This window comes from Ambystoma mexicanum, chromosome 13 (assembly GCF_040938575.1).
Source record: "Ambystoma mexicanum isolate Mex_15411 chromosome 13, UKY_AmexF1_1, whole genome shotgun sequence".
Lineage (NCBI taxonomy): Eukaryota > Metazoa > Chordata > Amphibia > Caudata > Ambystomatidae > Ambystoma > Ambystoma mexicanum.
In genome coordinates, this window is record NC_090938.1 from 396,253,328 (window position 1) to 396,266,933 (window position 13,606).

General features: G+C 48.4%; 1 protein-coding gene across 1 annotated transcript in view; it reads right to left on the reverse strand.

Moving 5' to 3' along the window:
- The window catches only part of TM9SF1 (transmembrane 9 superfamily member 1), a 557,591-nt gene that overhangs the window by 183,899 nt on the left and 360,086 nt on the right, over window positions 1-13,606 (reverse strand). The window contains exon 3 of the mRNA XM_069633965.1: window positions 10,435-11,035. Within this exon, the coding sequence (XP_069490066.1) occupies window positions 10,435-11,035 (601 nt within the window). The remainder of the gene's footprint in view (window positions 1-10,434; window positions 11,036-13,606) is intronic.

Below are 13,606 nucleotides of genomic sequence, written 5' to 3' on the forward strand. Positions count from 1 at the left end.
GTGAGAGCAGATTCTCTCTGAGTGGAAGTCGATTGGAGGGCAGATGGACAAGTCTAGAAGGTCTGGGTACCACGCTCTCCTGGCCCAATCCGGGGCAATTAGGATCATAGTTTTCCGGAATCTTCTCAACCTCCTGATCATTTGAGGAATGACAGGGACTGGTGGAAACGCGTACAGGAGTGGAAACTCCCAGTCCACTATGAACGCGTCTCCCAGAGCTCCTCTCGGGGGAAATTCCCTTGAACAGAACAGATCGCACTTCCTGTTGACACTGGTGGCGAACAGATCCACCTGAGGGGTTCCCCAAAGGGCGAAGATCTCTTGAAGGACTTCCTGAGCTAGTTCCCACTCGTGGGAGACTGTGCTCTGCCTGCTCAGAGCGTCCGCTGTCAAGTTCTTCTCTCCGGCTAGGTGAACTGCCGATAGAGAGATTCCTTCTTGGATTGCCCAAAACCAGAGCTGCATCGCCTCTCTGCACAGTGGTAGTGATCCTACGCCTCCTCTTTTGTTGAGGTAATGCATGGCCACTGTGTTGTCCGTCATTATCAGGACATTCTTTCCTTGTACAGATGGCAGAAAAGCCTTCAGCGCAAGTCTGATGGCCGTCAGCTCTAACTGGTTGATATGTAGTCTGGACTCCGATGGAGACCAATGACCGCTGATCGTCAAGTCGTTGGCGTGGGCTCCCCACCCCGTAAGTGAGGCATCTGTGACTACTGTTATCCCCGGCCAAGGTTGCCAAAACTGCTCTCCTTTCAGAATGTTCTCCTGACAGGCCCACCACTGAAGGTCTCGAGCCACCCTGTCGGGAACCTGAAGAAGATCTGTCATTCTCCCTGAGAATTGTGACCACTGAGTTCTCAGTGCCCGCTGGAGAGATCTCATTCTCAGGCGAGCATCTGGCACTAGGAAAATGCAGGATGCCATGAGGCCTAGCAACCTCAAAAAGTCGAAGGCTGGGAGACGTTGGGCATTTTGAAACCTGGTGACCATCTGTAGAATATCTTGAGCCCTCACCTCTGGTGGCGAGGCTTTTCCCAGGGAAGTGTCCAGGATCGCTCCGATGAACTGGAGTCTCTGCGATGGTATCATTTGTGACTTCTTTAAATTGAGGGAGAAGCCCAGTCTGTGAAGGGAGTGGCAAACATAATCTAGCTGGATCTGAGCTTGTTCCGAAGATACAGCTCTGATCAACTAATCGTCCAGGTAGGGGTAGACGTGAATCCCTTCCCTCTTTAGACTTGCAGCCACTACCGACATTAACTTGGTGAAGACCCTCGGGGTGGAGGTCAGCCCAAATGGCAGAACTCGCAATTGATAATGAGAGTTGCCAATTGCGAACCTCAGGTATTTCCTGTTTTTGAGATGGATTGGCACATGGAAATAAGCGTCCTGAAGGTCCAGAGATACCAACCAGTCCTGGAACTGAAGGGCCTGAAGGATCTGAGAGAGAGTTACCATCTTGAATTTGTCTTTCCTGAGGAATTTGTTCAATTCCCGCAAGTCCAAGATGGGTCTCAGTCCTCCGTCTTTCTTTGGTATGAGAAAGTAAGGGGAGTACCAGCCCTTGTTCCTCTCCGCTACAGGTACTGGTTCTATGGCACCTTTCTCTAGCAGGTCTAAAATTTCCTGCAAGAGGAGCGGATCTGGAGTTTTTGAGAGCTGATCCCCGGTGGATGACTGAGGTATGCGTAGGAGAGGCAGGCAGTAACCTTGTGCAACTGTCTCCAATGCCCAAGCATCTGACGTGATAGCCTGTCATTCTGCCAGATGTTGAGTTAACCTGCCTCCTACAGGTGTCTTGTGAGGGAAGTCCTCAGAGTGGTTTAGGGGCGGCTGATGCAGATGCCGATGGTAAAGAGGCACCTGCTGTGGCTTTTGAATATCTACCCCGTCCACCTCGGGTAGTTCTTCTTTGTCCCCTTTGAGCCGGTCGTCCTCTACCTCTTCCGAATGCGGAGTAGAAGCGAAAAGACTTGCCTCTCGCAGAGGTTCCTGTGGGACGAAAAGGTGTCTGACGGATTGCAGCGCCTAGGGATTTTGCTGCTGCCTTTGATGTTTGCAGTTTTTCTAAACTGTCATCCGCCTTTTTCCCAAACAAAGAAGAGCCATCAAATGGCATGTTCAAGAGCCTGGCTTGCACATCTGGGGCAAAACCAGACTTTCTCAACCAAGCAAATCTCCTGGTTGTTGTACTTGCCGCCATTGCTCTGCTGATACTGTCAGCCGAGTCAATGCCCGTCTGGAGGGATTCGCACATAGCGTCTTTACCGTCCATTATGATATTTAGGAACGCCTCCCTTTCTTCTCCCTCCGGGATGCAGTCAGCCGCTGTAGAAGCACACTCCCAAAGTGTATGGCTAAATCTAGCAAGGGTGCAAGTAGCATTAATAGGTTTTAACGCCATGCTACATGCCGAAAAGTCTTTCTTAGCGATAGCATCATATTTCTTATTGTCCCTGTCCTGTGGGACGGTAGGGTAAGCAGTCTTGATGTCAGTAGAAGATGCTGCCTGTACCACCAGACTTTCTGGGGATGGGTGTTTGGACAAAAACTCCGGGTCTGCAGAAGATACCCTGTATTTAGCAGACAGTTTTTTATTTACTGCCGGGACGACATCTGGGGTTTCCCAGTTCGTCATTATTTTTCTTTGAAGAGCTTTATGAAAAGGTACTACAGGATCCTCCTGTGGACCTTTATCAAGAATATCCGTGAGGTCATCCTGTTGGAAAGCCGGTGAAGGTGTTGACCACCCCATAAATTCTGTAATCCTGGCCATTAAGGCTCTATAAGGGGTTTCAGCATGCTCCCCCGGGTCTGGCCTAGCGAACTCCACCTCTGGGGAAGTGTCTAAACCACTTGCCTCATGTAAGGAATCATGGAGTTCCTTTAATCTGCGTTCCTCTGAGGAGTACTCCTCTTGAACTGGGGTTGCAGATCCCTGCAACTCAAATGGCTCTTCTTGATCAGACAGTTCTCCCTCTTCCATAATTGAAGACATTGTTCTCAATTGGTCTGAGCTCACAAAGGGTGTGAAACCCATCTCCAAGGCAGAGGGTGCCAAACTTGTCGTAATCGGCCTCAAAAACGTCGATGTCGTCAACGCCGACGTCGAAGGCTTCGAAAGTGGCGTCGAAAACAAAGGTGGAGGCCTCGAGGTCTTCGATAGAATCGGAATTCTGCTCGAGGATATCGACAATCTCGACGACATCGAAGACCTGGGAATAGCCACTGGGTGCGCCGCAACCGTGACTTTCCTTGGCGTCGACGCCGGTGTTGAGGATGGCGTCGAGTCGACAGACCCTTGTGTCGAAGATCCCTTCGACAACGGCGTCGAAGACACAGACCTCGGCGTCGACGGAACCTTCGAAGAAGGATTCGAGGTCTTTGCTTTACTCGAGGGTTCATGACGTGCTCGAGAAGCTTCCTTCGCCGGGTGCTGCGACTCGCAGCGTTTTGGACCTTTGGGTCTTTCGACCAGAGCATCGCTCTCGGGTGTCTTCGAGGGGGTCGAGGCCGCTTTCTCGAAGACGCTCATCATATTTTTTCGGAATTCCTCCCATTCAGCCTGGGAACTATGCTTCGTGGGGCAAGGGATTCTCTTAGCTGAAACAGAGGAAGAGGAGGACGAAGAAGGGGATCTTCTGCGTCTCCTTTTCGAGTGCTTCGATCTCAAAGAGTGATGGGACCCGCTTCGAGAACTGGAGAGCGAATGGTGACGAGGAGACGAATGTCTCGACTTCGTCGAGGAAGAAGAAGCTTTAGAAGTCTTACCTTTTTCCAGCTTCCCCCTACGCTCCTTCAGGGCTTTAGCTGTCATGGACATACAGTCGTCACACTCCGAACAATGGTGTTCAGCTCTCAAACACCACAGACAGACCCTGTGAGGGTCCGTTAGCGACATCTTTTTTCCACAGTCTCAGCATTTTTTAAAGCCGGACCGAGGGGTCGTCGGTTCAGACGAGGAAGCCATCGAGTATGGATCGAATATCTCGAGGAAAATGAAATAATATATCTACGAAACTGAGCAACGATATCCCGAGGCACTGAGTAAGCGCGGAAAAACGTAACTGAGCAACGGACGCTGCGCGCGGCTTTTATAGGCAGGATGACATCGATACGGCGGCTGTCGAGGGACATCGACGCGCAGCGCCCTCTAGAGAGAAAACATTTCTGAGGCCAGCAAAGCTGGAAAGAGATAAGGAATACGTCGGAGGACACAATCCCTTCAAAATGCAGGTTAAATCAAGCAATGGCAAAACAGTCTCCCGTCTACCTAGAGACAGTTCGGTGTGAGGATCCCCCCCCACCTGGGTAACCTGTAAATAAAGCGTATTTGACAAGCCCAGTCCAATTATGCTCAATATAGTCTTGATTCCTTCTAAAAGGTTCCATGACCCCAAAGTACCTGGTTTCGTAGAGTTCTTCAGTGAGTCATCGACGGGCCCTTCTTGAGTGCACTCCCTTTAATGCAGGAGTCATGGGTCATCGAGATTCGGTGAAGGAAAAGGTGAACACTGCCGTTGAGGCAGTAGCTTCGGTTCTTGCAGTGCTCGTTGACGATTGGTCGAAAATGTCCTGCAAGAGGAGGCGTGCGGTGCACCTCTGCGACAATGGTTTGTTGCCGCAGAGGGTCAATGAAGAACTTTGGCCCATCAAGGGTGCCAGGTCGTCAGCGTCTCTGTGGTCTTCGGGTGGAGGGAAACCCACAGGCGGATTCTCCTCGGTCTTCGGCGGCTTTGACTTTCTCTGACGGGACAAAGCGGTCGTCGGCGATGAGCAAGGGAGTTCTTGAATCAAATGTCTTAGGCAAAGGTGGAGCTTAACAGCTCCGGTCGTTGAGCAACACGATGTCATGTTGTCCCCGCGTCTGGGCAACACACTTCGACAGGCTTCCAGCGGTTATAGCAAACCTGCGAACCCTGGTCAATGACGATGGACTTGGAGGTCCGGGTGCTTCACTTCGGATTCCGCAGCGGTCCCCTTCAACAGTCGGCAGCCTTTCGTAGGTCTGACTTCCAGGGAGCTTTGGCAAAGATCAGCTGGTGCACGATGGTCCCTCGTAGCTCGGGAAGAGGTCTCCTAGCCAGTAATTTGCATATGACACATGTCGTACATCTGTGCACTGTCTCTACGCTGGCAGCTTCACATATACCAACCACCCATAGATACACACCAGCAGTGAGCAGCATATGTAGCTCACTAATCACCAGTCATGTGCCACCTGCCACTCCTCCGTGCTTACTGTACTCAAATGAAGGCTGCTGATGATGATCCAAGGTCCTCTCTTGGATCAGGTTCTTAAAGGCATAGCAGCTTTCAGATTACGTTGAAGGGAACAGCGGTTCACATTCTTGCAGGGTCGGCTTTGAGAGTAAGCATAAATTATCGACTTCAGCTTCTGAACGATTTCCATCAGTGAAAGGTCCCCAGATATACTGTTTGGTCTCTCATTCACTCTGCTGGGTCGCACTCAGGCAACCAATCATTCAGGAGGGCATTCAGGCAGCCATCAGGGTCACAGTGCATTCAGGCCATTCTTCTCCGTCCAGACACTCGCAACACAGAATGTGGATTCGGACAAGTACCGCGCCATTCAGCACTCCACACCGCATTCATACCAGTTTCGGGAAGGGCTGTCTCAGTCATTGTCTCAAACACCAGATACTAGACACCCATAACATGAAATGCGTATTCGTCGCACACTCCATTCACCCAGGTCCCACCCGACGGGCGTACCCACAACATACAGTCATTGGGAAGGCTCCAGACAGTCTGGCCTGGACTTCCCCACAATACCATATATGGAACTTCCACCCAACAGCCAGTCAGGGAGAAGGGACAGAGTCAGGGGTTCCTGGGACTTTGGGAAAACACAGTAACTGGCAATAGAAAGCAAGAGGCCAGAGAGGCCATCTTGTTTCCTATCAGGAATCGACTGATTACAATGGCAGGGCCTGGTATCCCAAAATGGAGGATACTCAGAGCACCTGCCAATTCAGCATGGAGCTGCCACCAGCCCATACCCTGCTCTGGGGGCCACACACAGGTGCCCAAAAACATACACTAAGAGTACAGGGTTGTACTCCCACCCATGTGTGCCATAAGGATATCCCAAGGATCTGTGCACCAAACCGAAAAGAGGAAGAGCTGCACCGCCAGGAGTCCCACATGAATACCTGCGCAGAAAACAAGAAAGAACATACATGATAAAGTCATAAAGGACAAGGATACGGAGGCCCTGTCCCTCCAATGCATTTCCAGCATCACAATAAGCCAGTTCTTATAAGATGCCCTCAATTTGCCTAGCTCTTTCTTCATATCTTCCTGTGACCCTGGATGATTGCTGGTTATTTTTCGGGCAGCAGAGTTTAGCTTTCGCTTTTCTTTTGCAATGGCGCTATCATATCAACGCAACTTACTCTGAGAGCCATTCAATTTAACCACGCATCTGTGCTCCAATGGGAAAAAACAGTGAGCACATGTTACTTAGATCTTTATTACAGTGTGTAAGCATATCCACTTAGCTCAGCCCACTGTTTCTCTGCGAGTGGTTGATCTGCTCGATCCTGCCTGCTGACCATCAGAGTCTATTTCCCCCGGGGTTCACCTCTGGATTACCGCTCAATCTTTCTCTGGTCATCCCTAGTTTAGTACAACACTTCATAATTAGCATCATGTGATCACTTGTCCCCAGGTCTCTCCTTAGTAGTATTGGTTTATACTCTGCTAGATGGTTATTTGTGAATATAAAATCAATCCTACTGCTATATAACCCATTTGTCCAGGTCATCTTGTTTACCTCTTCATCTAGGGCTAGTGGATATAATTCAAATTCCACCAGTGCCTCTAGCCATTCCGTGGCGCTCCCCTTCCAGCCCCTTTTCCTAAGGGGGCACTATTAACCCCACATTCATGCCAACAGTCCACATTGAAATCACCAGTTGGAATTATGATTCCATCCGGGAAGAGCGATGCCCAGGCCCTGAGCGTCTCCACGGTGGTATCAATTATTTCCGCCATACTTATACCTACCGGGGTGTCCAACAGCGTTGCCAGTAGGGCAGGTGTGCTACCCACTCCTATACTCATTTGGGCAGCTAGAAAATTGGAATGGGGCAGGCCAGGGCAGAACTCTGAGAGGTTAGTGGCTGTTTTCCCGCCAATACATAGACCCCCTTTGGGTCTTCCTTTCCCCGGTACCTCGGCCAGGCAGAATATTAATGAATTGCCATCTAGATCAAAAGTATCACAAAGCCATGTCTCTTATAAACGGAAACATCCAACACTCATCAGTATATTTATAGTAAGTGTATTGGCTAAGAAATAACTATGGCCCATAGAGTTCCAGGAAAGGATTTGCATGGCACTGGTTGTTACTGTTTCACCCCGTCATTGTAAGGCTTGTGGGATCTCAGCACAATTACCAAGTAATCTTAGCTGCTCTTCGGCAGCGCTTCTCCCTCCGGGCCCGTCCTGGGGTTCCCTGGATTGAGACTTGCCGCTTCCCGGGCCACCTGCAATACTTATGAGAAACACCAACATTTCAAAGACCACCTGGCTTAGAGCCCTCACATTTTTACAAATATGATTAACCACCAGTAATGACACAAAGGTGGCCACCACCCAATTATCAATACTGTCAATTGTGGGTAGTTCCAGTTTGACAATGTAATTTGACTAAGTCAATCCTAAATCTGGGATCATGTGGAGCAATTTAAGTAGACACGATCTATTTAGGAACGGGCTGTAGTGTAGATGTAGTGTCTTTTTACATAAATTTAACATGGACTATGTCAGCATACCAGACAGGGTCAATTTCTTCCGGTCCAGAGGCCTCAACTCTGAGCCTCAGTTGTTTTACCCGGTCAGCCCAGGTTAGTTGTTTAGCTGGGATCGCCAGTTGGGAGCATTGTTGGATGGGCTTACCATTCGCTTCTCCGATAGGACCTAAGGGTGGATATGGCTGTAGCGGTTTTCGTGCAGGCTCATTCCGCCTATTTTGTTGGGCCCTTTCACATGACGCCACTTTAGTACTCACCCCTGTAATGGCTGTCCCTGTTAGTCCCTGGGCAGGCGATTTGTTCCTTTTTGGACTTAGTCGGTTGCTATTCTCCTGTACCCTCCCAGAGTGAACGGGTGGTCCCTTGGAGTTTGTTCCCACCTTCGGTATCTTTTCCTGAGGTCCTGTGACCCATATATCTATTGGGCCACAGAGCAGCGCCTGTCTTGTTTCTCAGTTCTCCCTGTTTGTTTTCACTCTGACCCTTCCTTTGCTCGTCTGTTTTTTCTTCATCTGGTTCGCCACAGATTGCTTTGGCTCTGGTTTCTGCACGGCGCAGCCCCCCCTCTTATTTATCTTCCTCTTTAGTCTTCTGATCTTACGGCAGGGGAAATTTGGGGCATTTAGCATGGACAATTCAGATCAGATGGCTCGGGAGGATAGCTCGGGGGCAACATGCTCGCCTTGGAAGCAAGTCCACACGGAGCAACACAGGTTCGATCCCCGGGTCCGCGCTTAGAAACCTCTGGGTATTGAGTGCGTTATAAATAACCTATCATACCAGACTTTCATAACAGATGGCCTCCAACGACCCACTATCTGATTCAGCTACCACATACGCCTTTTCCTACAAGTTTGCCTCAGGTCTGGGGGAGAACGTTGCGCTCATTAACCTGGTAGCTATTTTGGGACCAATTTCGCAGTACTGCATGATGTTCCACCAAATTCACCCCAATCTCCACCAAGCTCGGTGTGGGGGTGGGTTCATTCAACCTGCCAGATCTTTACATTTCTTTTTGGATAGCTCCATTTTTCCTGCAGCTTTCTTTGCAGCCGGGTTTCTTGCCCGCTTACCCAGAGTCTTCATCTCCCTTTGGTTTAACCTGTGTCCACAGTAATCCTCCCATTCAGTCTTTGCACATGGCAGGTAATAAAGCTACCGCACCTTACTGTGTCACCATGGCGTAGATCAATCAGCAGCTAGACAGGGTCCTTCTTCCTCCGCCCCTCAGTACCACAGGCCACAGACCACTTGCACCCACTTCCGCATGCGCTCTACGCTGGAAAGGTGCTTTTGGAGTCTGGGTGCTTCCTTACTCTTTCCTCGACACGTCAGAAGTTCAGGCTCATTTAGTTAAAGGGCCAGTAACCTGTATATGCAGCCGTTGCAATTAGCAAGCACAAAGTCCAACAAAAGCAGTTTTCTAGTGGGTAAAGGAACTCACAGGTACCACAGATAACTTGCACCAACTTCTGCCACATTTTAAACTATGGACTAATTGCTTTTTGAAGGCCTTTTTGTTTTTTTAATTATTGTAAAATAAATCTATAGTGTATCAATTCTCCTTTTATCATTTCGATGAATGTATTGTACATTCCTGCAGGTCTGTGGAATGGGTGGAAAGTGGCTGTAATGAGGTAGTCATAAGAGAGGAGTTTGATGGGTGTAATGGATACAGGTTTTAGAAGTGTGTAGGGCCACAACAACTTGTGGATTAGATTATTGTAAGGACTCCACCAGACTTGTCAATGTGGTGCCTGGTTAGTGTGATGCTGATATTGAATGGTGTAACCAGTATGTGTGCTCCTGAAGAAAATGCACAAGGCAGCTGGAGTGAGCTACGGGTCTTTGATGAAGATTACTTCAGGCTAGTCTGAGGCAATGTATGTAACATCAGCTGCCTTCATTTGAGTACAGTAAGCACGGAGGAGTGGCAGGTGGCACATGACTGGTGATTAGTGAGCTACATATGCTGCTCGCTGCTGGTGTGTATCTATGGGTGGTTGGTATATGTGAAGCTGCCAGCGTAGAGACAGTGCACAGATGTACGACATGTGTCATATGCAAATTACTAATTGGGAAAGTGAGGTGCAGGGATTCCCACACTGGACCTTTTAAGACATGGAACGGCCAAACAAAGGGGTCACTGGAAGACACCCTATGCTTATTGGCCTTTGCATCGAGACCCAGGCTGATGGCTCTGGCAGGGTTTAATAAGAGGGAAAGGAACGATAGCATGCAACTCCTCATTCATAAAAAGGCCACCAATGTAGTGTTCAGAAGGAGGGGCAGTTCCAGGCACCAGTACAGGCTTTAGCAAGTCGGAGGTTCTTCAGATTCCATAAACGATTATGCAGCATACAAAAGGTGAGCGGGTAATTTGGATACAATCTTAATCTCGCTAGACTTAATGAAGTTCTGTCTCCTCACTGTTTATAACTCACTACTATGCGGTCTGCTTAACTGCCTTTATCTCCAGGGTTTAAGTATCACCAAAGCTAACATAGCCTTTTGTGTTAGTGTAGGCCTAAGGCCTGCTTTACTGTAAGGAACAAAGGGTAATATCTGTCAGAGAAATCTGCTCTTACCCTGCAAATATTCACAAAATCGTGCCTTTGGATGTGCATGAGAAAGCTTACAGTACACTTACCTGTGCCCAGCGTTAGAAATTGGGTGCCCACACCCAATACAGCACAGAGCAAGCTTTTGTAGGGTGGGAAGCGGAACACGTCAGTGTGAATGATCTTCCAGCCATTATCACCCTGGTCAAAGTCGTCAGAGCTCTCCTCATCCAGGTTGTAGCGGGCCAGGTCACTCTTCAGAACTCGCATGAGTATGATGATGACAAAACCCATGAGGAGAAAAACTAGAACCATGGAGTTGATAATAGACAGCCAATGAATCTCAAGAGTTTTAGGAAAGAAACTATAGTCTCGCAGCCGGTCGCCCCGGCGCTCATAGGCCACTGCCGTCTCAAACCAATGGACACTGTAGGTGTGCGTCAAGCTCAGAGGGTCAATCACATTGTCAAGACTGAAGGGCTTGACATCCTTCACGCTGACATTTGCAAAAATAATGCGGTCACCATTGAACTCGATGTTGAAGTCCAGGTGGGTCCACAGCCCAATCTTGTGGGAGTGTGGAAGGAAGCCGCTTTCCTCCATGTACCCAACAAAGCCACGGATTGGGATGTCATCCAGGACAAATTCAAAGTAGTACAGCTCCTCAATGGCCTGCCGCAGTTTCTCGACCTACAAAGAGGACAACAATGTGAGAGTTAAGTGACGTTCAGCACCCGTCCCCCCCACCAATATACAACAGCGTTTTCACGGCCTGACAGTCTCACTCAAATTCTCATTCCTCAAAAAGCATGTTGGTAATGTTCAGCACAGTTTCCTCACCTACTGTGTTGGTGGATAAAAAAGGGGGAAGGGTGTAGAGACAAAGCATTAATTGAATGAAGGGACCTACAAAAGCAGCTCTAGCGATACTCAACAGATAGCTCTTTGATGGCCTACCAAAGCACGGCTATCTACACAGAGATGGTTGACGGTTAAGAACATCAATTCCATCATTAACAGATCTTCAACACCCTCCAACCTATATCCTACATCTTGATAGGCTAGCAGACTCAATTTCCATGATTAACAGCGTGTTCACAGTTTACAGAAGCTTCTCTATATGCAGTTTCCAATGTCTTGATATTCACACATCTCTGTGGAGATTTAATGACTATCTTATTGATGTGGTCTACATAACCCCTACCTACAAACTCCCCATAAAATTATTTCATGGCCTCACATTCTTACAACTGTTGGAGACAGTGGAGGAATTCTGTATGGCAAAAGAGAATCAAACAACCCAATTCTGGGCAGTCTAGCCTTTTCCATCTGCTAAAAAGACACTGTGGAGAAGAAGCCCTTTCTGCGGTACAGAGAATTCAATCTTGAAACACCACAATATACATGTCCTGAAAGCTTGGTCATTCCACTATCTGTGGAGAAAAGACAATGTGGGGATCTTAAAACAATCCAGAGATACAACTATCACTCCAACATCTTAATATACATCTCTGAGTTGGCATTATGCAATGTTTTTTTTTAAAACTTTATTTAATGATTGTGGTACATGACATTGCAACAACAACTGATATTACACATAGATGAAAACATCGACAGACTATTGGGTTACCGTACAACATGAGCAGCATATTACTGATTGTGTGAAGCGCTCGGCCCTGCCAGGCTGTCACTGTCCGAGTTGACCTCACTCAGATATATTCTGAACAGGGCCCATATGTCTTTTGGTTTGCTTGGATTCGGGGTGGTTAATATGTAATATTCTTCGCATTCATTCACATACATCAGTTCCCTGAGGAAGTGGCCCACAACCGGTGCCTGTTTACTCTTCCATTTTTGCAATATACACTTCTTGGCCACTGCACATGTTATATTGAAGAGTCTCCTTGTCACCTCCGTTTGTTTGCCAATGTCCCCAAACAAATATTTCCGCGGAGTGAGGTCTGCCGGTATCTGAGTCACCTCCTCAAGGATATGCGCAACCTCTCCCCAAAAAGCAAGTACATAGGGACAGTTCCAGTACATATGTATTGAATCGGCTTGGTCTGTCCCACATTTTGGACACGTACCCGCCCCATTATTCGTGAATCTCGCCACCTTCTGAGGGGTGTAGTGTAATTTGTTCAACATCTTAAATTGAATCTGTCGGAGGCCGGCATTCATTGACACTTTCTTGGTCATTTCACAGTATCTTTCCCACTGTCTGTCCGTTATATCCTCACCCAGATCTTTCTCCCAGGAGGCTTTTGTCGCATTCGATATCGGGGCGTTGGACTGTACAGCCCCATACAACCCCGACACGCTAGTTTCAGCCCGGGTTGAAAGGACCAACAGACATGGGTGTGGGGGGGGCTCATCTGGAAAAGTTGGCCAACGGGTCTTAAAGGCCAATCTCATTCTGTGAAACTGTAGGATCATCAGCTGATCTCTCCCCATCCCTGTCCTGAATTCCTCCAGTGTTATAAACTTCCCGTTGGGGAATATGTCCCTGATTTTAAATTCTTTATCCGGGTCCCATTTGTTCTGTATACCCGGGTCGTATGTGGGTGTTATGCCCGGGAAATTCCAGAAGGGGGCCTCAGCATAATAAGGCGTCTCCACCCCAAGTCTGCGGAAAATTTTGAACCACGCCTGAGCTGTCGTGCTGACAGGATCAAACGGGCAGTTGTCCCTGTGTTTAGTTTTAAAGATGACTGACCTTATGTCGGTCGGGCGCGCAGCATGTTTCTCAAGGCATATGTGGGGTGAGGTGTCGTGCTCGTCAAACCAATGCTTAACAAATTGGGCCTGTGCAACCAAATAATATAATTCAAAATCGGGTGCCGCAATGCCCCCCCTACTGTACGGCTCTACCATTTTTTCCCACTTCATTCTAGGCGTCCCTCCACTCCACACAAATTCCAGCACAAGTGACCTAAGGGTATCGAAAAATTTCCTCCCAGGCCAGATCGGGATGTTAGCGAAGACATACAATAGCTTGGGGAGAACGATCATTTTCAATATGGCTACCCGGCCTATCAGGGATATGGGGAGTTTGGCCCAGAAGCGGAGCTTAGTGGCTATAGCAGTCAGCAGAGGTTCATGGTTGTTCAGGTATAATGATGTCCTATCTCCAGAAACCATAACCCCTAAGTATCTGATCTTATCCGGGGACCACTTTAGTCCTAGTGTGTTATTCGGGCATTTGGTGGCAGGGGTAAGGGGGAAGATCTCAGATTTAGCTCGGTTAGTCTTGTATCCTGA